Source organism: Salvia hispanica, chromosome 5 (genome assembly GCF_029641045.1).
Source record: "Salvia hispanica isolate PSC_SH4W2 chromosome 5, Shi_PSC_v1, whole genome shotgun sequence".
Lineage (NCBI taxonomy): Eukaryota > Viridiplantae > Streptophyta > Magnoliopsida > Lamiales > Lamiaceae > Salvia > Salvia hispanica.
The window spans coordinates 32,647,629-32,674,408 of NC_142696.1; the positions used below are offsets into that span (position 1 = coordinate 32,647,629).

Here is a 26,780-nt window from a genome sequence, read left to right on the forward strand (position 1 = left end):
CCTGATTATGTTTTGTGTGTGCATCTGATAATGCTTGTGTGATGCATTAGCTTCTCCCTTTTCTAGGTTGTAAATACTTTTCACATTTCCAACATTAAGTCTATTCATTAGTCTGAAGGATCATTTTAATTTTGAAAATATATTTCATGCCCAAAATCTTGATTAATTGAATAATTAAGCTTGATTATGCCCGATCGTTGACATGAAAATATTTGTTGTTGACATAAATTATTTGTAAAATATTGTTGTTGACATCGTAGTTGACATCGTAGTTGACATAAATAATATAGGTCGTTGACATGAATATATTTGTTGTTGACATAAATTATTTGTAAAATGTTGTTGTTGACATCGTAGTTGACATAAATAATATACGTCGTTGACATGAAAATATTCGTCGTTGACATTAATTATTTGTTAAATGTTATTGTTGACATAATAGTTGACATAAATAAAGTTTGTTGTTGACATCGTAGTTGACATAAATAAAGTTTGTTGTTGACATCGTAGTTGACATATATAACGTTTGTTATTGACATTTGTCGTTGACATTAATTATAAGTGTTATTTTTTAGTTGTTGACATTTTAATATGAGTTGTTGACATTCGATAATCTCGGTATTGATATGTGAATTGTAAGTGTTATTTTCTAGTTGTTGACATTTTAATACGAGTTGTTGACATTCGATATTCTCGGTATTGATATGTAAATTATAAGTGTTATTTGTTCGTTGTTGACATTTTAATACGAGTTGTTGACATTCGATATTCTTGATATTGATATGTGAATTATAAGTGTTATTTTTTAGTTGTTGACATTTTAATACGAGTTGTTGACATTCGATGTTCTCGGTATTGATATGTAAATTATAAGTGTTATTTGTTCGTAGTTGACATTTTAATACGAGTTGTTGACGTTCGATATTCTCGATATTGATATGTGAATTATATGTATTATTTTTTAGTTGTTGACATTTTAATACGAGTTGTTGACATTCGATATTCTCGGTATTGATGATATGTAAATTATAAGTGTTATTTGTTCGTTGTTGACATTTTAATAGGAGTTGTTGACATTCGATATTCTCGATATTGATATGTGTTATTTTTTAGTTGTTGACATTTTAATACGAGTTGTTGACATTCGATATTCTCGGTATTGATGATATGTAAATTATAAGTGTTATTTTATTGAATGTTGAATATTTGAATGTAGAAGATTTGAATATTTGAACATTTGAATGTTGAAGATCTGAAGATTTGAATGTTGAAGATTTGAAGATTTGAAGAATGTTGAAGATTTGAATGTTGAAGATTTGAAGATTTGAAGAATGTTGAAGATTTGAAGATTTGAAGACTTTGCAGCTAGAGTTTTAGAGAGAATTTTAGAAAATGATTTCAAACACAATTTAATAAAAAGACAATTATACCCCCTTGTTGACATAATGTGGTATTTGTTGACATTTTGTTAATCTTGTGGATTAGTGGCCCATATTGCATCTCATTTCTCAATTTAGCTAAATAATCTCAACCTAACAAGACCCTATATATATATATTGAGTTTCTATAAAAGTTAATTTAATGGTATTTACTGAATAAACTAACAAGAAGTAATAAAAGGCAGCGCACATCTTTTCCTCACCTGCGTTTTATTTGCTGTTGGATGCGTTTCAAGCACAGCAGGGCATGCTGTGTTTTTTAACACAGCAGGGGATCCCTACCCCAATTTTATACATCCCACTATATCTAACTTTTCAATTAAGTCCATTTCTATCAACTTTTATTAAACTTCACTCCAAGTCCAACGGTGGAATCGTTAGTACATCATATCATAGGTGGGTTAGTTATATTTAAAAAAAAAAATTAAAAAATACTCCATCAGTTCACAGATAAATATTCCAATTTTGATCGGTATAAATTTTAAGAAATTGTTTAACTTTATAAAATAAGATAGAGAAAAAAGTTAGTTGGAGGTGGATCCTACTTTTAAATATTAATTTTATAATAAAATGTGTGTGTAATGAGTTAGTGAAATGTGAGATCTACTCTAAAAAGAGAAAAAATGAAATAAGACATTTATTGGTGAACAGACGAAAAAGAAAAAAAAAACGAGACATTTAATGAAGGACGAAGGAAGTATAAAAGAGTAGTATTATCTTTTAGAAATAATTACCAAGAAACAATTGATTTGAATAAATTGAAAAGATTGTAGTGATAAGTTTAAAAAATGAGATAAAATTTGATACCATTACAAAGATTGGAGATAAAATTGTTAAATTTCAAATTACATGATGGGATTATAATTATTAAAGGTTAAGATATACTACTATTAAATCATTAACCCATTTTATAAAATAAGAGTTTGATTCCTCATCTTTCCCATTTCCTTCAAATAAATGAAAAAAATAGTACTCCATTATAATAAATATTAAATTTTATGTATTTTATAAAGTTATGATGATAGTTTTTGAGGCATTACGATTAAAATAAATTGTATAAATGAAAAAGAATCACGCTTACGTGGACTAAGCATCAATGATATACGTGATATTATATTTATAATATGCATTCAAGATATTGTTTTCTTATTCGTATTTCTTATATTCAGTTCATAAATCATAAAGTAATTTTTTTTAAAAAAATTATAAATGGTGATCGTCGATGTTTCTTTACAGTAGCTTGACATAATTCTGGTTGCATTATATGAACATCTCATTATTTTGATCATCTCCATGTCTTTAATTTCATTAATTTAATGTTTTGATTTCAATCAATATTTTTTATTTATAACCCACACCCAAATTGACAGCTTTAGCTATCCTCATATACATGCTCCTTGGGAGGCGGAAGCTCTTTTTTTATATGGATATCAGAAAATAAGATGATGCATTTATCTGCGTATCCTCGAAATTCCTCTTATCTGGGTATGTTTTAGTTCACGTGCCCCTCCGCTTTAGATGTAGGAGCTGCTTGTTGAATATTCCTTTGCACTAGCGTCACTCCCTATTTTTGTCGTACGCGTTACACTTCCACTTCTCCTCATTATTACCAAAGTAAAATTAAAATCTTTTTATTTTTATAATTTTATTATAAAATATATAATGACATTTTTGTTAATAGTCAATATCGGCTAAATAGTACTTCATCGTTCGTTATTAATTAAATATTCAATTTTTTCTTTTTTATTTTTGTGCGAATAAATATCTTATTCCACGTTTACTATTTATGGCAAGGAGAACCGATACTTCACTGATTCACTCTACTTTTTTATTAAAACTAACAATTCATCGTATTCCATTTTTCATATTGATGTGATGTGTCCATTGCTCATCCTAGTTTTTCAGCTACTCTCTCCCGTGGACTGAGTGAGTAATAACTTTACAAAATTATTGATTTCCATTTTCAAAAATATTACTATGAAAAGTGAGGCGGGCTATAAATAAACTCCACATTGATGTGTCGTGTCCTCTGCTCCTCCTAGTTTTTCAGCTCCTCTTTGTTTGGCAAAAAAAACGTATGGAGGCGGCGCTGCTGGAGCGGAGGTCCGACAATTTAGAATTGATCGGAGAGAGTGGCGACTACCGTGAAGCCAGAGGGGTGAAAACATGGTGGAGAATTTTCTGTTTGGAGACAGTGAAACTGTGGGCGATAGGCGGCCCCATAGCCTTTCAGATTCTGTGTCAGTACGGGACCAACTTCGTCTCCACCATCTTCGTCGGCCACCTTGGAGATCTCCAGCTCTCCGCTTTCTCCATTGCTATCTCCGTCGTCGGTAACTTCGCTTTCGGCTTTCTGGTTAGTTACTTAACTATTCCTTCATTTCCTCCCCAGTATTTTCTTAAATTGCATTTCTACCTCTTTCTTATTCAAATTATTTAGATTTTAGAGTCTCTGCTCGACGGTGGAAGGATTCGATGCGGACCGTTGATATTTTAATTAATTAATTGGATATTTATATTTTCTGCGTAGGAGCAGTTGGAATTTAATAATATTAACTACTTTTATCATCCGTCACATATACCTTTTCTGTCATTTATTTTACTCTACTAACATCACAAATTAAAATTGTATATAAAGAATTTGAAATGTTTCATTTATTAGGAATGAGTAAATTATTCATTTTGAGTGAAACAAGATAAGTACTCCTACTACATTTTTGTTTTTGTGAATTTAATTATTATTTTGAATTCTTATTTTCTATAATTTTATTAGAATTTGTATTCATTATTTGAAAATTTTATGATAGGTGTTAATACTAGTTAAAATAAAAATAAAGATATAAATTGGTGCAGTGAAGTGTTGTAAGTGGAAAATGGAACCACTTCATCTAAGAGAAAAAAACTTACCGTAAATGGATAGAAAAAAATTTGGGTAGACGAAAAAAAAACATGACTTATGACTGTTTTTTGTGGACGAAGGTAGTATCTTGGATATTGTGAAGCGTATTTGATGATTTTTGTGTGAGGTAATGTAAATGTAATGCAAATGATGATTATATGCAGCTGGGAATGGGAAGTGCACTTGAGACACTGTGTGGGCAGGCATTTGGGGCCGGGCAAGTTCACATGCTTGGTGTTTACATGCAGCGATCCGCAATTATCCTCTTCGCAACTTGCATTCTCCTCGCGCCCCTCTACATATTTGCTACTCCTATTCTTATGCTGTTGGGACAGCCTGAGCAAATCGCCAAACCTGCTGGCTTTTTCACTATGCTAACCATCCCTCAAATGTTTGCACTGGCAGTCATATTTCCGACGCAGAAGTTTCTCCAAGCCCAAAGCAAAGTCAACGTCATCGCTTGGATTTCAGCCATTACTCTTGTGGGGCATGTGGTGTGGTGCTGGCTCTTCATCGTTGTACTCGGGTGGGGAACACCCGGTGCAGCTCTTGCGTATGATGTTTCTAGCTGGTTGATTGCCATCTCCCAGTTTATTTATGTGGTAGGTTTCTGCAAGGATGGCTGGAAGGGCTTCTCCTGCGATGCAGTTAGGGAGATTTGGGCGTTTGTCAGGCTGTCGCTCGCCTCTGCTGTCATGCTATGCCTTGAGGTTTGGTATATAATGTGCATCATAGTTCTAGCCGGTGGCCTTGACGACGCAGTCACTTCAGTCGGTGCCCTCTCTATTTGGTGAGTGAGCCCTTTTTGTTAGTATCTATAGATGGATTATAAGATTAATTAGTGAATGTTGGTTTGCAGCATGAACGTCAATGGCTTGGAATTAATGGTGTTTATCGGAGTGAATGCTGCCATAAGGTGATGATCATATTAATTGGTGTTGGTGGGGTGTTTGTTATACTAGTACTAGTAATGATTATTGGTTTTGTTTGTGATTATGTGTGATCAGTGTTCGGGTTTCGAACGAGCTTGGGCTAGGACGGGCGAGGGCAGCCAAGTACTCTGTTTACGTGACTCTGTTCCAGTCACTTGTGATTGGGATTGTGTGCATGATTGCCATCCTCGCCACGAGGAATCATTTTGCAGTTATATATACGGATAGTCTGGTAATGCAACGGGCGGTGGCTCGGCTTTCAGGGCTTCTGAGTATCACGGTGCTTCTGAACAGCATCCAGCCAGTGATATCAGGTAGTCGTAGTAGTGTTAGTGTTGGGATGAATAAACATGATATTGATATAATCGGTGGAATTCGATATATGGTGTAGGCGTAGCCATAGGAGGAGGGTGGCAAGGAGTGGTAGCATACGTCAACCTGGCTTGCTACTACGTTATTGGCCTGCCTTTGGGATACCTTCTTGGTTATGTGGCTGATTTGGGAGTCATGGTAGTATATCATTTATTTTGTTTTGGCCTAATTGCTTTCATGGAGTAATGTTTATGTTATTTTTTGTTGTCAAATTAATTCAGGGGCTTTGGGGAGGCATAATTGTTGGAATTGGATTGCAGACACTGGTGCTCATGCTTCTAATTTATAGAACCAATTGGGACAAGGAGGTCTTGCTCTCTGTCTGTCTTTCTATCTACCTATCTCTCTCCGTTATGTAGATATTGACAATCGATATTTGAAATGATGCAATTGCAGGTGGAGCAGGCGTCAGAGAGGATGAGGAAGTGGGGAGGCCAAGACATCGACGTCACCATGAAACCATCGACTAACCATTTTTAGAGAACGCTGAATCCATTCACACATCGTACTAAAACATGTTCAATTTTTTAAATGATATTGATATTAAAAAAAATTGATATGCTTTATGTTGTAAACCAGTAGTAACGTGTTTTGTATTGTAAGTGGAGATGGTTAGCCCATTGTTTCATTGTGATATTCTAAAACTTACACGAAGTACACAAAATTATCATTGGTAATACTACTCTATCATTACAATGATAGTTTTTGAGGCATTACTATTAAAATAAATTGTACTATAAATGAAAAAGAATAACGCTTACGTGGACTGCTCATATAGTAATAACGTGAATAATGTGATCCTCATATAGTATCTATCTATACATATATCCATATAGGGGAGCATTAAGCTCCTTTTCAGCCCTTAGAGTTAAGTTCCAACACAATCTCATCCATTAGATTTAGATTATGGACGGTCCAAATTTGCATTTGATATATGAGTCCGTGTTAAATTATTATATTCATTTGGTGCATTATAAGGGTAATTATGTAAACACACAATGAATGACACACGATTCAAAACGGCAGGCGCGATAATTAAGCGGGATATCGATTCACCTTCCGTCTACTCACTCTCTCTCCCTCCAAATCTCTCACTCCATGATCAAAATCGCTCATTCCATTCCACCCATTTTCAAAACCCTAGCCGCCGGTCTCCTCTACTTCCACCCATCGTTTTCGTCCGAAACTGGATGACCACCGTCTAAACAACCACCCGTCGACGATTCTCAGTTGAAGTCTTCCTACGTCCGCGAGCGACAACAGAGTAGCGTGCTTTAAGCGTCGATTTTTTGTAAGATTCCCCTCTAATCGACGATTCTCGGTGTTTCCCCAAACAAAAGCACTTTTTTTTCTCAAAAAATTGGTCGAAGTTTCAATTGAACATGGGTTGTACTTGATTCCGTACTGTTTAAACATATGCTTTGTGTGAGTTTGTTGACGAAGCGACGATTCCCGGTGTTTCCCCAAACAAAAGCACGTTTTTTTTCTCTAAAGCTTGGTCGAAGTTTCAATTAAACATGGGATTTAATTGTTTCCGTACGGTTTAGACATATGCTCTGTTTGAGTTTGTTGACGAATCGTATTCTTGTTTTTTTGTGGATTTTGTGCAAGAACAACACAGTTGTTCAATTGTTTAATAGAAATCGTAACCAAGCTGATATTTTCTTCGTCTTACAGATCAACAATGACAAAACGTGCGTTATGATTTTTTTTTGGAGCTGTGCATTATTGACAAAATTGGTTGTACAAATTCTTTATACACAATGTTTCTTATATTATTGAACTGTATGTGCTGCATTGTATGGACGTATTGGTACATTGCTTATGACAATGAAAACTGTAACAGCGATTGGTACAACTTTGATGTTTTTTCTTCATTCATCCACTTCAACAAGGGTAGGTTTTGTTCTTCTTGGCCATTATTTAGGCAGTGTTATCCATTTGATTAGAGTGTCTGTGCATTATTTCAATTTCAAGACTGATATGCTTACAGACACCATCATTGTAATGGATCTGTACATTATTTCGATGTAATTATTTCTGTGTTTGTGTGTATTATGCACTGCCCAGATTCATAACCTTAAATTGAGCTGTTAGACCTTTTTAGTCAGTATTAGTCATTACATTAGAGTATCTGTGCATTATCTGTGCATTATTTTTCTTTAAGTACTGTTATTCTTATGGATTTATTTTTAGAAATGGATCTGTACATTATTTCGATGTCATTAATTTGGTCCATGTGTGCATTATTTCGGTGCTTGTGTGCCTTATTTACTATGTATTATGCAAAACATTACAATCATGTGATATACTATTGCTTCAACGCATAAAACTCATTTGTTGTTCTGTAGCAGCGAAGCAACCAAGGGTTGACCTGGAAGAAGCTGTTGATGATGTAATCCCAATAGCGATTGCACAAAAATTTCGGCAGAGATTGGCGGAACAAAACGAACAGACAAGTTCAGTGAACGAAGAGGCGGAGGAGCGGAAAAAACAAGGGAAGAAGGTGGACCATCTATACTGTCCACTACCAACAAACTTTCTGGACTGCATAAAAAGGCTAACACCAAGGCAGAAAGAAGCGGTGTATGAACTTGGGTTCAACGACTATGTTGCACAAAGATGTAACAAAACACGGTTTAAGATGACCACTGCAGATATTGCTCAGTTGATGATGGAAGATGTTGATGGTGGATTTGATTTTAAGAAAATGTTTATGTTTATGATGGAGAATGCTGTCATTGAGACACTAGCAGACGGAATTTGCAAGCCCAAGATTTTGAATTTTATTGACGATGTGGATGAGATTCCGAACATGAATTGGTGTGGATACTTGTTGTCAGTTCTCGAACATGAATTGCAAGCCCAAGATTAGACATTTTAAATCTATTTTGGATTAACTTGGGTAAAAGCTTGTGATTTTTATTCACGTTTTGTTATTAATCTATGAGAGCATCAACTCTAAAAGTATTATCTTTAGTACTATACCTTTAATTTTAGTAGATACATTCGATCGTTCGAGGTATAATGCGACTTAAATAATGTAACAAGACCATCAGAATACAACATAAGGAAAGAATAATGTACAGTCTTTATATAATAATTTAACCAAGTTTTAATAATGAAAGATATGCCACTAATAATGCACATGTCCCATATAATAATGTAGTTGAAAGTAATTGGTTTTGATAATGTAATGTAATGGTTAAATAATGCACAAGGTGTACCATGTACTGAACCAAAATATTCGAATTGTAGTATGGGGAATAATAATGGGCAAAATAGAGAGAATAATGTAGTTTCAACAACATTAGTGTTTATTAAAGTCACTGCACTTTATAATAACAGAAGCGTAGTGGCAAATAGTTAATAATGTTGTTTTAGTGGTAAACAATGTACTATAACTGAGTAATAATGCACTCGTTGTTAAAACCTTTCGTAACTGCCATGTTTTAAACTAATATGAAACCCAGAATTGTCAAATGTAGTGAGAAATAAAGACAATGGGAAAATAAAAAATAAACATCCAAGATAACGGATGCACGTTCAACTTTTCCTCTTTCCCTTCCGCAACTCTTTCTCGTTCTCCATCTCTTTAAGCATGGGACAGTTTCGAGAGTCATGATGTCCCAGCTCGTCGCAAGCCTTACAACGTCTAAGAGGTCTACTAGCCTCCTTTACAGCCTTTTCTCTCTTCGAAATCAGACGGCTGGCTGAGCTGCTAGCGTGTCCCTTAGTTTTCACAACATCCGGAGGATGGACATGTACGACTTCAGGCCGTTCCATTCCATAAAACTGTTCAATCATTCGCCTCTTTTCAGAGGCTGACGTTGTAGGAGTTCCATCTTGGAGTGAATTACCAAGTTCTTCCAGTCCACATACAAATGCACGAAGCACATCAATGTCCGGCTCAAAGCGACGAAGAAAACCATAGAACAGCGAAATCCCTTGCTTTGCGACGCTTTGCCTTTCATCAACGATGGACATGGTGGGTAAACAGTCATCAACATGACCATGGACAGCCTTGGCCAACGGGGTCTTCATCCATCTACTTGAGCAGTATTTATCCGAAATTGTTTTCACTTCATTGTTCCTGAACAAAAAAAAATATATGGCTGCACAGATATCCCTGCCTACCAAAGAGTTTGCAATCGCACGAGTAGGACTCGTCAGTCTTGTCGTGTCTCACAGAGTAAGAATTATGCTGGCTGTCTCCAAGTTTGTAGGTGTCCACCATATCAGTAGAAGAAAAGCCCAACACTCGGCATCTATCACTACCCTCAACAATTTCTTCTTGTATTTTCTTGAACATACTGTCTGTGAACATCGTCGAAGCATGTTTCTCAAATGGCAAGGCAGTGGCCAAGATAGGCAGGGCAGTTGAATCATGGTAGTCAAGCTTTGTTCTACTATTGCGCTGAAATTCCAGAGCATTGTTGAAATTCAAGTAGAATTCGGCAATGTTGGCGCGTGGCTTCAAAAAGTTTTTATAGAAGCTGTTCTCCGATTCAGATATCGAGGTAGTCCTGATCATGGAGCCAAGTGGAAAATCTCTGAAATACGCAGGTATCCAGATTTGCCGATAGTCGTACAACGTGTTGAACCAACTAATGTCTTCCAGTCCATAACGTTCCACAACTCCATTCCATTGTTCCTCGAATTCTTCGGGTTCAAGCAGGTCCGACCATACACAAGCATTGAATTCTTTCTTGAAATCATCGTCCCTCAGTAACCTGCCCGGAACCTTGACAGACAACTTATGCATAATATGCCACATACACCATCTGTGGCGAGTCCCGACAAGAATCTCTTCAATCGCTGACCTCATACCCAAATCTTGATCCGTTACGATTATCTTTGGAGCAACACCTATGCATTCAACGAAATGTTTGAATAGCCAAGCAAAAGCACCTATTTTCTCGCTACACACCAACCCTGCAGCGAAAGTGACGGGTCTCCCATGATTGTACTTTCCCGTAAATGGTGTGAAGATCATACAATACCTATGCATGACAAGCACATAAGATGAATCATTCCAAACAAATAATGCATAACATATGCGTAGTAATGCAGAGAGTCATGTAAAAATCCAACTGCTATAATGTAACCTTATGTAATGCAGTATAATCAGTAAATAATGCATACCTGTTTGTGTTATAGGTAGAGTCAAAACGCCACAATATCACAAAACATATGGTAATTCCTCTTCATCAAACCATCACACCAAAACAGGGCCACATGGAATACATTATACAAACCTTTTTGTGCATTATATTAATCATAATACTAAACCATAGTCGAGATAAGAACTACACCCTATAGCAATGGCTAAAACTCGTCAACTTTGACGGCATACGTTTTACTTACATACTAGACCCTAGCCCCAACAATGAATAAACCCTAGGGGTAAGGATTTAAATTGAAAAAAAAAGAAACACTGCCAATAATAACGTATAAAATTACCAAATAACTGCACTGAAATCTATACATTACATTACATACATCGACCATTATTAATTCGATAAATTACATTACACGTAGATATTTGTGCATTATGTTTGGCAGTAAAAACTGAACTATAGCTAATATGATATCTAAACCCTAGCAGAAATCACTAAAACTGGAGGAGATTATTGAAACTCGACACCTTGGGCCACTGATACTACACCCTAGCGCCAACGATTTCTAATCCCTACGGAAATAAAATAAACAAGCGCCAACTATTGCAAACGAGTCAGATGAAATAATACTTCAGAAATCGTTTTTTTTAAGATTACAACAACGTTCAATACTTCTGGAATGGAAGAAATTAAATTACCTTCTTCCATAGTTGGAGAACAAGAAAAAAAATCACAAATGGTCCAACTTCTTACGGTTCTTGTAATTCACGAATTTGTCCAACTTAACGATGCATTCAACACTAGAATCTTGGAGAGAGTTATCAAAATATTCAACGGAGAAGAAAAGATTAGAGTTTGGAGAGAGAAGAAAGATTTCGTCTAATTCAGAGAAACCGCTGTGATGTGTTGATAGAGAGAACCATGCTAGTTACCATAACTAACAAGATTGTGTATTCCTAAAAGGCCCTAGACGTTTTTTTTAAACATTATAATTAATTCAAAATCACATTATTTTGGGCCATAAGATCTTGATATTGAACCGTCCAGATTGAGTTGAACAATTGAAGAAAACATGCAAAAAGGATTTGAATACATCCCTATCCATACATATATGAAAGGCGAATTTTGGGAGCTTTTGAATAATCATTTTATGCTAGGAATGTAATTGCAATTAATTTTTTTTATTAAATTACCTTAATTCTACTTTATTTGGTGCTGAACATATGCATATTTTATCATTTTGGTCATAAACTTTATTTTTTGAATTTTTTGGTCCTGTACATTTTAAATCGGATCACAATTGGTCCTCCGTTAACAATTCCTTTAATACTTAACAGTCGACAATTTTAATCATAATTTTGACCAACTTAAGCAATTTTTAATGGGATTATCAACTCCTAATCATAATCTTAATTATTTTAAGGATATATCATTTAAAATACCAAAATAAGAGTATTAAAAAAGAAAATAAGGAGGAAGAAATAATTTGCAACACTCAGACGTCTTTTGAAAAAAAAAAACGAAAGTTCACATCTTCCTCTTTCGACGGTGCCATTGTTCTGCGAGCGGCGGGCGGCGGGACCAATCGAGCGACCGTTTTTGTTCTCGATATTTTCTAAGCTGAGCGGCGCGGCGGTCTCGGAGACTACGGTGGCGGAGGTGGCAGTGGCGCAGAGAGAGGAGGAAGAAGATCCGGTGAAATTGGAGGAATTTCTCAAAAAATCGGTGAGAAGTAAGGGAATTTCTGGTGAAATCGAATTGCGCTGGAGAGAGGAATTGGCGTGAGGAGGAGAGGATCGAGGGTTGAGATAGCTTACCGTAGGTGAAGGAAGGGAGGAGATTCTCGATAAGCAGTTGGGGCCCATATATTACGTCCTGGAAGCGGTGGAATTTCAGTCGGAGGTGGTGTTCGCGGGAGATTTTGAGAGGCAGGTGGTGGAATTTGAGTCGGAGACGGTTGATAAGGCTAATTTCATGCATCGGTTATATGGTGAAAAGCGTTACATTTTGCTGGGTCTAACACGGTTTATAAGCCAGGTGTGTGACAGAATCGCTAGATCAAGGAGGTGCTGAAGGAAACAATCTAGCGAAGGAAGGAAGTAAAAATGAGCAGAATCTAAGGAAAAAGAAGGCGTGAAGGAGGGAGTCAGTAGCTGAGGGCAACAAAGTCTATCTATACCTCGCTGGGCCCCACTCCAACGCCTATAAATAGAGGAGCATGCAACACACAAATCATCACTCTTTTTTCGCTCACTCTTAGCTCACACACATAACACACACTTGGGAATGGGAGATCTGGGGTAGTTTCGGCTCTGAAGGGGTTTTAGTTCTTCAAAATTTCAGTCGTAACACCGTCCGCGTGAGGGCGAAGATACAATCTCTTTAAATTTCAGTTTGTTTTGCACCTTTACGGTCGAACTTCCCTTTTGGGAGTCGATTCGGTTGTTGATGCTACTGATTATCTATTCACTTCTGTTTGTTTGCGTTTATTTGTGATTTTTCAAGTTGATTTACATAGATCCTGCTGTTGAGAGTTTATTTTGACAAGTTATATGTCGATCTCCGTTTTTTGCTGCGGTGGTACTCGATCTGGGAATTTGGTGATAGATCCGTGGTTTGTTGATTGATTGGAGGTTGTTGTTTAAATCTGAAGTTATGAAATGTTTCTTTTGGTTGGAGTTTGTGTCGGACGCTTGGATCCAGAGTGGATTTAGCGTCTGAGGTTGGATCCGAAGTGAGGAGGTTGAGTTGTGCATGGATTTTGAGTTTTCCGCTTGCTTTCTGTTTTACTTCGTCTAGCATCTGTAGATCTGTTTAGTTCTTCATTGTTACTCATTAAAACGGTTTAGATTCAGTTTGCTCTGTTCCGATTTGGTTCATGTTGTTTTTCTTCTGAGTTTTTACGCAATTTGGTTGAAGAAGATGATGTCGCTGTTAGTTAGTACCAGAGTTAGTTGTTTTGCCAGCTTTTCGTCCGTACTCTGCTTTTTCAGTCATGGTCCCCACAGTCAGTTTGTTTCTCAGGTCTAGGTAATTAGAGTAGTTTCTTAGATCTAGTGATTGTTCGGGTAATTTTCGTGCATGCTTTTGTTGTTTCGCCTAGGCCTAGCTGTTAGCGTAGCAGTTTTAAATTCCCAAGTTAAGTTTATTTTCCTCAACCCAAGAAAAATGCGTGGCAGCAGCCAACCCCCAAAACAAGTCCAAATCCTTGAACATGATTATTACGCATCCATCTCTGTGGGATCGATCCCTACTTCCCTATGCTAGGTTTAGTAAAGTGGTTGAGGGTTTTTGAAAGAGTGCTCTGTGTGTCCGACGACCAGGATTTTCCGACGACCAACGAGTTCCTAGACCGCGTGATCTAGAGGATTTGCTGGACCAAGGAAACCTGTTATATTCTTTCTGTGCGCACAATGTGTTTACCAAACACATACCAATCTCTCTTTTCAAATGGCGCCGTTGCCGGGGAAGGACGTCGTTTATTGTTATTTCGTTTAACGATTTGGTGTAAATATTTTAATTTCTGTTATTTTCTGTTCTCCTTGGCAGTTTATGAACGCAGACTTCCATTCTGGAAATTGGGTGAGTTCATCTGGGTCAGGGTGTGGCCAATACAAGTGGCGAGTCAAGGAATCTACGTCTACCATCACCACCAGGCCAGGTTTAAGGACGAGAGACCCATTTCCGTCCGAATCAGAAAGTGAGAAGGAGTGGAATTCATCGGGAGAAGAGGACCCGAAGTCGTCAACGGAAACAGAGCATTCCAAGACCGAGGAGGAGGAAGACCCGAATATGGCTCATCTAGTAGATCCCGATCCGGAAATAGGATCCCGATCTCGGCGGTGAACCCGCTCATGCTATAGTCTCGAACCCACGACGGAGGTCGATCGATATCAAAACGAATGTACTCGGAGTTCTACCCACGTTCTTTGGGCGAAGGAACGAATGCCCTTATGAATTTTTGAACGAGTTCAGTAAATTATGCAGCATTCAAAAGCGACCCAACGAGGCAATAGAGGAGGACTACCGTTTTCGAGCAATCCCGTTTGCTCTCAAAGGGGAGGCGAACACTTGGCTGCTAAGGCTCTCACCGGACTTGATCAAGGGGCTGCTGGATGCCTGCTGGATGAGTCTCTGAGTTCTTATTGGTCCCGGTTCAAGGGGCTGCTGGATGCCTGTCCGAACCACAGGATGATAGAAGCGGAGACCTACTATCTGTTCTACGAAGGTGCAAATCCTGAATCAAAGGTCTTGATGAATTCCTCGAGTGGGAGAAATTTTACTAAGAATAAAGCAAGTGAAGCTAGGGAAACTTTGGGAAGGCTGATCGAGGCGAAGAAGGCCTATGATAACCCGCGAAGCATATTGAGGAGAGGGTCAGCCAATGCAGTAATGGAACAAGATGACAAGAAGGTGGAAGATAGGATCGATTAAAGAACACCACTGATCTTGACGCGGATTTAATAACGTTCAGGCTTTTTAATGATGAATATGAGATGAGCATCCGGGAATGGTCTCTGCGAATGGGATTGTTTACCCAAGGCGAGGATGAAGAGGGGGCATGGAATGAAAGGATGATTGGAGTGCCGAAGAACACACCGGGTTTCAAGGTGCAAACAGCATGAGAACTGATCACTCATCCCAAGGCGGGAACGTTTAAGTCCAGCTACTCCAAAGCCTCTCACATCGAAGACCGGATCCTTCGCTTTGCTCAGACGTTTATCAGCTACAATTTGACGGGAACTGCTAATTCAGCTCTTACAACTACCGACCTCTACTTCACATGGTGCATGGCGAAAGGCGTGAAGGTGCACCTAGGCTATTGGCCGGCTCAGGCATGCCACCAAATGACGAGCAACCCTGCGCGTTATATGTATACCTGCCACCTCCTCGGCGCCTACCTCCAACGAAACATAAAAATGAAAATTGCCAAGGCCGCTCCGTTGGTAGTCATGTGCGACCCCCCAGAGGTGTTCAGTGTTGATTATTTTTTCAACAAGGGGTTGCTGCAGACTCATGGCGCCAAGACCCTCTTCTACTCGTTAGGAGACAAGGTCAAAGCAGAGCCTGAGGAAGCCGAGGAGGCCATGCCAAGTGAAGAGGTTGAAGAGCTACGTAAGGAAGTCCAGGATGTGAGGAAGGAGATGCAGTTGATGAGGAAGGAAATGATAAAGGAACTTGGTGGGATCAGGAAGGAATTGAACGGGAATCGGGAGGAAGTGAAGACCCTGAGGGGCAACATTGCAGATTTGGAGGTGAAGTGCGCCAAGCAAAATGATCGAATGACGGAAGCGGTGGAGCTTTCAATGAAGATGTTGAAGTGGTTGCAGCAGACACTCCCCTTGACCCAGTCGAAGGTAACTCCTGGGTCCAGCAGTGAGGTCAAGCAGCCCATCCAGAGTAGTTTCTCCGCCGTCAAGCAACCGCAGCAATCGCTCAAGCAGTTGATCTCCCGCCCGTTCCCAAACAAGTTCCAGCCCCATCTAAATCAAAGTCTATAGTGAGGAAGCCAGTACCCGAACAGCCAGCACAGGAAGAGGAAGAGCTGGAGCAGCCAGCGAAGAAGAGAGTAAAGATGACCCGACCTGGAATCCCACCCCAGTCTGGCTCTCGAGGGAGCCAGCCCCAGAAGTGAATCACCACCCCATGACCAAGTAACTTTTATTTTTCTTACTTTCAGTTATCTGTGTTTATTGCTGTTACCTTTTTGTGTTCTGTACTTGTCTGTGTCTTCTCCCACTTAGCCCACTGCGTGGTCTAAGTGTGAGAAGTTTGTATTTTCTGTTTGATGTGTTTTTCTCCCACTTAGCCCAATGCTTGGTCTAAGTGTGAGAAGTTTTTGTTTTTATAAACTGTTGATATTATTGCATTGACTTCTCTGTTTCCCCCCTTCACGACGATGGCTTGGGGACAAGCTTGAGTGAAGTGGGAGGGGGAGAGGAGTCAATGCATGAATTTGTCTGCATGTTAAGAGTCTTTAGGTCTAAGTTTTGTTGTGTCGCATGAGCCAGTGAATATAATACGGCATGATTCCCTTAGTGAAAGTAATTGAAAGTAGGAGGCATTTCAACTTAGAAGCTTTTTCCTTTAATAAGCCAAGTCAATCTGAGTGAAGTGAGAACGATGGAGGATGCCTTTGCTTACTTAGTTGTGAAGCCCTACTATAATAGCGAGTTATAAGCCTTAAATAACTTCGAGCTAACACATGTTTAAGGGCCGCCACTGAATGCTTAGGGAGAAGAGTTGTGAAGGAGAAAAAATAGGAAATTGGGTTATGAAGTTATAAGCTGGACGAAGTCCAGGGTAAGGTGTTATAAGCTGGACGAAGTCCAGAAAAGAGGAGGAAATGGAGGAATAAGTTGGACAAAGTCCAGAGAAAAAAAAAAAGAGAGGAAAAAAGGAGAAAATAAAAAAATATATAAGGAGGAATAAACTGGACGAAGTCCAGGGGGAAGTTGTCTAAAGGGTAGGAACAATAATAGCCTGACCCAGGAAAAGGAGGAATTCTCATAACCCGACGCTTCAGTGGTATGACAATAACTTAAGCGAGAATCGATCATAACATCCCTGGTGAGGAATGAGTGATCGAGTGAATCCAACAATTGGGTAAGAAAAAGGGCTATCTTGACGAGCTGACAGATTGGCTAGGTAGAGGAAGGGAAATGACCTATTTGGAGATGTGCAACCTATTGGATTGACCATAATCTTGTGGGGACGGTTGCCTAAAAGTTGAAGCTAGCTCATGCATATGTGTTTATGTGTTTATGTGTTTGTATGTTTTTTTTTCTTAAACTTTTTAAGTTTTAAATTGTTTCTAGGTCTAGGAGTCTGTCTAGAGTCTAAAGAGTCGGTCTGGGGATAACCTTGTTTGAAATTCGCCTTATTCTTTTTTTCTTGTCTTTATACTTGAGGACAAGTATGGTTTAATTGTGAGCAGTTTGATAAGGCTAATTTCATGCATCGGTTATATGGTGAAAAGCGTTACATTTTGCTGGGTCTAACACGGTTTATAAGCCAGGTGTGTGACAGAATCGCTAGATCAAGGAGGTGCTGAAGGAAACAATCTAGCGAAGGAAGGAAGTAAAAATGAGCAAAATCTAAGAAAAAGGAAGGCGTGAAGGAGGGAGTCAGTAGCTGAGGGCAACAAAGTCTATCTATACCTCGCTGGGCCCCACTCCAACGCCTATAAATAGAGGAGCATGCAACACACAAATCATCACTCTTTTTTCGCTCACTCTTAGCTCACACACATAACACACACTTGGGAATGGGAGATCTGGGGTAGTTTCGGTTCTGAGGGGGTTTTAGTTCTTCAAAATTTCAGTCGTAACACCGTCCGCGTGAGGGCGAAGATACAATCTCTTTAAATTTCAGTTTGTTTTGCACCTTTACGGTCGAACTTCCCTTTTGGGAGTCGATTCGGTTGTTGATGCTACTGATTATCTATTCACTTCTGTTTGTTTGCGTTTATTTGTGATTTTTCAAGTTGATTTACATAGATCCTGCTGTTGAGAGTTTATTTTGACAAGTTATATGTCGATCTCTGTTTTTTGCTGCGGTGGTACTCGATCTGGGAATTTGGTAATAGATCCGTGGTTTGTTGATTGATTGGAGGTTGTTGTTTTAAATCTGAAGTTATGAAATGTTTCTTTTGGTTGGAGTTTGTGTCGGACGCTTGGATCCGGAGTGGATTTAGCGTCTGAGGTTGGATCCGAAGTGAGGAGGTTGAGTTGTGCATGGATTTTGAGTTTTCCGCTTGCTTTCTATTTTACTTCGTCTAGCATCTGTAGATCTGTTTAGTTCTTCATTGTTACTCATTAAAACGGTTTAGATTCAGTTTGCTCTGTTCCGATTTGGTTCATGTTGTTTTTCTTCTGAGTTTTTACGCAATTTGGTTGAAGAAGATGATGTCGCTGTTAGTTAGTACCAGAGTTAGTTGTTTTGCCAGCTTTTCGTCCGTACTCTGCTTTTTCAGTCATGGTCCCCACAGTCAGTTTGTTTCTCAGGTCTAGGTAATTAGAGTAGTTTCTTAGATCTAGTGATTGTTCGGGTAATTTTCGTGCATGCTTTTGTTGTTTCGCCTAGGCCTAGCTGTTAGCGTAGCAGTTTTAAATTCCCAAGTTAAGTTTATTTTCCTCAACCCAAGAAAAATGCGTGGCAGCAGCCAACCCCCAAAACAAGTCCAAATCCTTGAACATGATTATTACGCATCCATCTCTGTGGGATCGATCCCTACTTCCCTATGCTAGGTTTAGTAAAGTGGTTGAGGGTTTTTGAAAGAGTGCTCTGTGTGTCCGACGACCAGGATTTTCCGACGACCAACGAGTTCCTAGACCGCGTGATCTAGAGGATTTGCTGGACCAAGGAAACCTGTTATATTCTTTCTGTGCGCACAGCGTGTTTACCAAACACATACCAATCTCTCTTTTCAACGGTGGTTGCAGTCGATTCTCAGTAGGAGAATGTGTTTGAGGTCGATTCTTAGTCGGATTCGATTTTGAGAGGCAGGTGCTCTTCCCCTTCCCCTTCTCTATCACCTTCTCGTTCTCGTTCTCTGTCGACTTATCGTTCTCCTTCTCCATCTAGAGTTTCTTCCTTCTGCCGATAAACAAGCTTAGCTTTCGTCCCGCCGCCCGCCGCTCGCCCCTCATACAACAATGGCGCCCGTCGAAGGAGGAAGATGTGAACTTTCGTTTTTTTTCCATTAGTGTTGTAAAAATTGCTTAAGTTGGTCAAAATTGTTGACTATTAAGTATTAACAGAATTGTTAACGGATGACCAATTGTGATCCGATTTGAAATGTACAAGACCAAAAAATTCAAAAGATAAAATTTATGACCAAAATGATAAAATGAGCATATGTTCAGGATCAATAAATTCAAAAGATAAAATTTAGGACCAAAATAATAAAATGGGCATATGTTCAGGACCAATTTTGGCCTCTACTCATTAAAAAATGAGATAAAAATTGATACTACCATTTACAAAGATTGGAGATAAAATTGATAAATTTCAAATTCCATGATGGGATTATAAAATTATTGAAAGTAAAATATTGTATTAAATCACTAACCCATTTTTTAAAATCAGAGTTTGATTCATCATCTTTCCCATTTACTTCAAATAAATGAAAAAATAGTATTATAAAATAAAAATTAAATTTTATGTATTTTATAAAGTTATGATGATAGTTTTTGAGGTATTATGATTAAAATAAATTGTACAAATGAAAAAGAATAACGCTTACGTAGACTAAGCATCAATGATACGTGAATAACGTGATCCTCATATAGTATTAATATTATAATATGCATGACTTCACCCATCAGAATAAATAAATAATTTATGATCAAATATTTTGCTAATTCACATTTTTTCAAGATATTGTTTTCTTATATAGTCATGATGATTTGTAAATATTCAGCTCATAAGTCATAAGTGATTTTTCTTCAAAAATTATAAACGGTGATCATGGATGTTTCTCCACAGTAGCTTGCCATAATTCCGGTTGAAATAAATAAAAATTTCTTTTTATATATGTATAAAATCTTTTCACTTTTTGTAAGGACCCGACTACCAAAATTATTCTCATATACTAACGCTAGTCTTTCGAACATGATTTATTCTCAATTAGTGTCTTACATGCTCCATGGGAGGCAGCTTCCCAAATGATCACTTTGAAGTACTTACTATATGGATGCCTGAAAATAAGATGATGCACCTATTGGTATGAGTAGTACCTATTGGTATGAATAACACTTATCGAATCTATTAAGCTCCCTTTAATATACAGTCTCATACTTGTATATCCTTAAAATCCCTCTCATTCTAATGTGTTTTAGTTCATTCATATCCCATTTCTCTTTAGATGTAGGAGACGCTCCTTATATGTGCCTTTGCACCAACGCTACTCCCTACTCTTGCCTCAGGCGTTACACTTCCACTTCTCCTCATCATTACAAAAATAAATAAAATCATTTCATTTTTATAATTTTGTTATAAAATATATAATGACATTTTGTTAATAGTCAATATCAACTAAATACTCCTTCCGTTCGTTATTAAATGTTCATTTTTTCTTTTTCATTCATCCGCCAACAAATGTCTTATTTCATTTTTAATGAAATGTTTTCTTTTTAATATTGTCCTATTAAGAATGAAACATTTTTTAAAACTGAAACAACATCATTTTTATTTTTTTTAAAATACTTTTACTTTACTTTTTCTTCATAAATTCACAAAATAATAATATTACATAAAATTTCATGCCGAAAATCTAAGTGTTTCATAATTAATTCTGGCGGACGGAGGATATAAAAGTATGAGCAACCCACTACTAGCTTTTTCTTATTAACTTTTCATACAGTTAATAATTTATTAAAACATGAACAATGAAAAATACTAGTACTGTAATTTTACGAAAATTATTGATTTCCTTTTTCTACTACGAAAAGCGAGGCGCGCTATTATTGATGTGTTGTGTCCTCTGCTGTCTGCTCTCTTCTCCGTCTTTGTTTGGCAAAAAAGCGTATGGAGGCGGCGCTGCTGGAGCGCAGGTCCGACAATTTAGATCTGATCGGAGAGAGTGGCGACTACCGTGAAGCCAGAGGGGTCAAAACATGGTGGAGAATTTTCTGTTTGGAGCCAGTGAAACTGTGGGCGATAGGCGGCCCCATAGCCTTTTAGATTTGTGTCAGTACGGGATCACCTTCGTCTCCACCATCTTCGTCGGCCACCTCGGAGATGTCCAGCTCTCCACTTTCTCCATTGCTACCTCAGTTATCGGCAACTTTGCTTACGGCTTTCTGGTTAGTTACTTAAACTATTCCTTAATTTCCTCTCCAATATTTCCTTAAATTGCATTTCTACCTCTTTCTCAGACTTATTTGTGATTGTGTTGACCTATAATATTACTATTATTTTATACAATTATTTTTTCTGCATAGCGTAAAAAAGAGGCGGGTGTGGATCTTCTGCAGTTTTAAAAATCAGAGCATCACATGCTGTGTTTAAAATGCAACACACGTTGAATAAAAAATACTCCCTCCGTCCCCTATTAGGAGTCACTCTTTGATCGGGCAAGGGTTTTAAGAAATGTAAAGAAAAGTTGGTTGAAAAAGTTAGTGGAATGTGAGACCCATTTTTTTATATTGGTTTTATAATAAAATGTGAGTGAATTGAGTTAGTGGAATGTGAGACCTACTTACCATTTATGGTAAAAATGAAGTGTGACTCTTAATTGGGGACGGACCGAAATGGAAAAGTGTGACTCCTAATGGGGGACGGAGGGAGTAGATGAAAAAGTTGGTAATCATATAAAAAAAAAAAACGTATACTAAAATATCTGATAGTATTATGACTGGAATTTATAAATATTTTAGCTTATAAATTACATTGAATGTTAAAATATTTTTTGAGTTCCAAATTGGAAAAGTGTTTCATAATTAAAATAAATACTACTGTATGTCATAAAAAAATATACATGGTCTAAAAATTAAGAATGAAAAGGAAAAACATTAGCAAATTTGCAGACATCTTGAATTTTTTATTGCCAACTCTTTTGAAAAATGTTAGTTTACGAAAAAACTCATTAACAATTAAGATTATACGGTTTAATAGAACCTCCACTAGTCCACAAAGATGAAATCCATAGTCATTAACATAGTGTAAAGAAGGAAAAATAAAGCAATCACTACAGTTCATATCTTTTACAGTACATCAGTAAAAGAAATGTAAAAAATAAGAAAATGATTGCCCACTTTTTCAGCTGCGTTTTATTTAATCTGTGTTGCGTTTTAAACACAACATGTGGTGCTGTGATTTTTAAAACTTCAGAGGATCCACCCCCGAAAAGAGGCATTACTACTGACTATACTGAGCATTTTAATTATATTACTCCCCCATCCATTATTTATAGTCTCATTTTGATTCAACACGAATTTTAAGAAAATTATTTAACTTTGTGAAGGAAAATGATTTATAATCTTAGGAATCACCATTCCAATTGAAATGACCTGGAATGGTCATTCCATTCTATTTCATATCCCTTTTTTTCTTATTTTAAATTTTAACAAAATTATATAAATATTATTTTAAATTATATTTAAATTTAATATCATCACAATTTTATAATAAAATTAAAATTTTAAATTTTTTTAATAATTGAAAAATCCACACACACACACACTTACACACTTCACACACTACACACATTTCACATATTTCACACACTTCACACACTACATACACTACACACACTTCACACATTTCACACACTACACATACACATACACAAACTTCACACACTAAACACATTTCACACACTACACACACTACACACATTTCATACACTACACACATTTCACACACTACACACGCTACACACATTTCATACACTACACGCACTTCACACGCTACACACATTTCACACAGTACACACACTACACACATTTCACACACTACACGAACTACACACACTACATCCATTTCGCACACTACACACATTTCACATACTACACGCACTTCATACACTACACACATTTCACACACTACACACACTACACACACTACACACAAAATACACACATTGCACACAAAATAAACACACTACATACACTATACACAAAATATACACATTGTACACACATTACACACGCTTACAAATTTTACACGAAATACACGCACTTCACACAAACTAAAATTTCAAATTTAGTTCAGTTTTTCAGTTTGAATCAGTTTAAACTTTAGAAAATTTTCAGTTTTTCGATTCGGTTCGGTTTGGATCGAAATTTTTTTTAAAAGCTAAAAAAAAAGTTCAAAAATAGGATGCTTGAAATGTGTGTTGTGTGTGAAATATGTGTAGTGTGTGAATTATGTGAACTTGTGTAGTGTTTGTAATGTGTGTAGTGTGTGAGTGTGTAGTGTGTGAACTGTGTGTAGTGTTTGTAATGTGTGTAGTGTGTGAAATGTGTGTAGTGTGTAAAGTGTGTGTTGTGGATATAATTATTCATATTCCAATTCCAAGGACTCAATTCCATGGTACCGAACATAACCTTAAATATTATTTTTTGGTAGAATCAACATATTAATTTGTAGTTGTCAAACATAGGAATGGAATCAATAAAGGAATAACAATTCCATTCCTTTTGAATTCCTTGTGCTTACCAAGCACAATAATGGAATGGAATGAAATCTCCATTCCATTCCCACCTCCTACATTCTCATCTCCATTCCATTCCCTCCTCATTCTATTTCATCATACCAAGAAGCCCATTTACCAAATGGATAGAGACTAATTTTGGTGAAAAAAAAAACATGACTATTTATTGTGGCCGAAGGTAGTAAATAGGAATTTTGAAGCACATTTGATGTTCAAATGTGTTGGATTGTGATTTATGAGCGAGGTAATGTAATGCAAATGATGATAATATGCAGCTGGGAATGGGAAGTGCACTTGAGACACTGTGTGGGCAGGCATTTGGGGCCGGGCAAGTTCACATGCTCGGCGTTTACATGCAGTGGACCGCAATCATCCTTTTCACAACTTGCATTCTCCTCACGCCCCTCTACATATTTGCTACCCCTATTCTTATGCTGTTGGGACAGCCTGAGCAAATTTCCAAACCTGCTGGCATTTTCACTATGCTAACCATCCCTCAAATGTTTGCACTGGCAGTCATATTTCCGACGCAGAAGTTTCTCCAAGCCCAGAGCAAAGTCAACGGCATCGCTTGGATTGCAGCCCTTACTCTTGTGGGGCATGTGTTGTGGTGCTGGCTCTTTATCGTTGTACTGGGGTGGGGAACGCCCGGTGCAGCTCTGGCATGCAATGTTTCTAGCTGGTTGATTGCAATCTCCCAGTTTGTTTATGTTGTAGGTTTCTGCAAGGATGGCTGGAACTTCTCCTGCGATGCATTTAGGGAGATTGGGGCGTTTGTCAGGCTGTCTCTCGCGTCTGCTGTCATGTTATGCCTTGAGGTTTGGTATATGATGAGCATCATAGTTCTAGCCGGTGGCCTTGATGACGCAGTCACTTCAGTCGGCGCCCTCTCTATTTGGTTAGTGAGCCCTTTTTGATAGTATCTATAGATGGATTATAAGGTTAATGAGTGAATGTTGATTTGCAGCATGAACATCAATGGATTGGAATTAATGGTGTTTATCGGAATGAATGCCGCCATAAGGTGATGATCATATTTATTGGTGTTGGTGGGTGCTTGTTATACTAGTACTAGTATTGATTATTGGTTTTGTTTGTGACTATGTGTGATTAGTGTTCGGGTATCGACCGAGCTTGGGCTGGGACGGGCGAGGGCAGCTAAATACTCTGTTTATGTGACTCTATTCCAGTCACTCGTAATCGGGATTGTGTGCATGATTTCCATCCTTGCCACGAGGAATCATTTCACGGTTATATAAACGGATAGTCCGGTAATGCAACAGGCGGTGGCTCGGCTTCCAGGGCTTCTGAGTATCACAATGCTTCTGAACAGCATCCAACCAGTGATATCAGGTAGTCGAAGTAGTGTTAGTGTTGGGATGAATGAACATGATATTGATATAATCGGTGGAATTGGATGTATGGTGCAGGCGTAGCCATAGGAGGAGGTTGGCAAGGAGTGGTAGCATACATCAACATCGCTTGCTACTACGTTATTGGTGTGCCTTTAGGATACCTTCTTGGTTATGTGGCTGATTTGGGAGTCATGGTAGTATATAATTTCTTTAGTTTAGGCCTAATTGCTTTCATGGAGTATTATGTTATGTTATGTTATTTTTTTGTTGTCAAATTAATTTAGGGGCTTTGGGGAGGCATAATTGTTGGAATTGGATCGCAAACACTGGTGCTCATACTTCTAATTTATAGAACCAATTGAGACAAGGAGGTATTTCTCTCCGTCTATCTTTCTATCTAACTATCTCTTTCTGTTGTGTAGATATTGACAATCGATATTTGAAACGATGCAATTGCAGGTGGAGCAAACGTCGGAGAGGATGAGGAAGTGGGGAGGCCAAGACATCGATGTCACCATGAAATCATCGGCTAACCATCTTTAGAGAATGCTTAATCTGAATCACACACCACGCTAAAACATGTTCAATTTTTTAATTGATATAGATATTAAAGAGAATTGATATGCTTTATGTTGTAAACTAGTACTCCCTCCGTCCCATAAGAATACGCACTCTTAGTCCGTTCTACAAGAATATGCACTTTTCGATTTCAGAAACTCTTTTCTTTACAATAAAGTGGACTCATCCCCCACTAATAATACTATAATTACTTTTTCTCTCTACATCTCTCTTCCTTTACCAATTTTACATTAAAACTTGCCGAACTCAAAGTGCATATTCTTTGGAGAAGGAGGGAGTATTATTTATAAAAATATCTCTCTATTGCAAAATTGTCATTTTTAATACTCTAGTATAAATTTCAACGTTACATGGTTTGTCGACATAAGTTTTGTAAAATTTGAAATTGTTTTAGTAGCGTGAAATATATTGTTGCGATAATTTTAAGGTACTCACAAGTCACAAAAGCATACCACAAATATATACAAGCTATACTAATAACAAGTCATTTTAGTATAGATCTCAAATATTCACAATCAAAAATCATGGTCCCACAACAGATTTTTTTTAATTTATTATTCATAATAGTATCAATAGTTTCATTTTTTTTAAAATGTGATGTTTATAAATTTGAAAGAAATGAAATTTAGAATTTATTTAATTAAAATGTAATTATTATAGTATAAATGACATAAAATATTATATATTTCAAATTTAAGAAATTATAGATGTGATTTGACGACCTAATTTGCGGTCATCAATCATCTCGCCTCTTTAATAGGCATTGGACGATCGCACGCCACAATTCTACTTTCCTCATCCGTGAAATGTTGTTCACTTTTGTCATTTTGGTCCGTCTACGATATATTATTCACTTTTGCCATTTCAGTTCGTCCATAAAATATTGTTCACTTTCCTTTTTTTTATCATTTAAGGTGAATGAAAC

At 37.4% G+C, this 26,780-nt stretch overlaps 2 protein-coding genes and 1 pseudogene across 4 annotated transcripts; 2 read left to right on the plus strand and 1 right to left on the minus strand.

The window, feature by feature from the left end:
* Positions 1-3,249: 3,249 nt before the first annotated feature.
* LOC148926664 (protein DETOXIFICATION 35-like) lies at positions 3,250-6,292 on the plus strand. Of its 2 annotated transcripts, XM_089058139.1 has the most exons (8): positions 3,250-3,365; positions 3,482-3,795; positions 4,503-5,128; positions 5,198-5,254; positions 5,346-5,584; positions 5,662-5,780; positions 5,864-5,950; positions 6,039-6,292. In XM_089058139.1, exons 2-8 carry the CDS (start codon positions 3,517-3,519, stop codon positions 6,120-6,122), a joined length of 1,491 nt encoding a protein of 496 aa, XP_088914265.1. In that variant the 5' UTR covers positions 3,250-3,365; positions 3,482-3,516; the 3' UTR covers positions 6,123-6,292. The 2 variants fall into 2 exon arrangements, with proteins under 2 accessions (XP_088914265.1, XP_088914264.1); XM_089058138.1 differs by lacking the exon at positions 3,250-3,365 and having other exon boundaries at positions 3,387-3,795.
* Positions 6,293-9,188: 2,896 nt separating this feature from the next.
* On the minus strand, positions 9,189-19,344 carry LOC148926665 (protein FAR1-RELATED SEQUENCE 4-like). Its single transcript, XM_089059207.1, has 4 exons — positions 19,179-19,344; positions 15,362-15,488; positions 9,800-10,645; positions 9,189-9,735 (listed from the first exon to the last, which is right to left on the minus strand). Exons 1-4 carry the CDS (start codon positions 19,342-19,344, stop codon positions 9,189-9,191), a joined length of 1,686 nt encoding a protein of 561 aa, XP_088915333.1.
* Positions 19,345-21,243: 1,899 nt separating this feature from the next.
* Positions 21,244-26,121, plus strand: LOC125190844 (protein DETOXIFICATION 35-like; annotated as a pseudogene). The gene is made up of 7 exons (XR_016130398.1): positions 21,244-21,570; positions 24,197-24,819; positions 24,889-24,945; positions 25,036-25,274; positions 25,352-25,470; positions 25,561-25,647; positions 25,736-26,121. The product of XR_016130398.1 is annotated as a protein DETOXIFICATION 35-like (transcript).
* Positions 26,122-26,780: the final 659 nt, after the last annotated feature.

What these genes read in the sequence shown, in the direction of transcription:
- LOC148926664 (XM_089058139.1), top strand. Translation starts at nt 3,517, where the DNA reads ATGGAGGCGGCGCTGCTGGAGCGGAGGTCCGACAATTTAGAATTGATC. An exon ending in GTCGGTGCCCTCTCTATTTG is followed by an intron (nt 5,129 to 5,197) that starts GTGAGTGAGCCC and finishes GTTGGTTTGCAG; the next exon opens with CATGAACGTCAATGGCTTGG. An exon ending in GGAGTGAATGCTGCCATAAG is followed by an intron (nt 5,255 to 5,345) that starts GTGATGATCATA and finishes ATGTGTGATCAG; the next exon opens with TGTTCGGGTTTCGAACGAGC.
- LOC148926665 (XM_089059207.1), bottom strand. Translation starts at nt 19,344, where the DNA reads ATGGAGAAGGAGAACGATAAGTCGACAGAGAACGAGAACGAGAAGGTG. An exon ending in ACCGTTGAAAAGAGAGATTG is followed by an intron (nt 15,489 to 19,178) that starts GTATGTGTTTGG and finishes GTCAAATTGTAG; the next exon opens with CTGATAAACGTCTGAGCAAA. An exon ending in TGTTTGCACCTTGAAACCCG is followed by an intron (nt 10,646 to 15,361) that starts GTGTGTTCTTCG and finishes TGTCATGCATAG; the next exon opens with GTATTGTATGATCTTCACAC.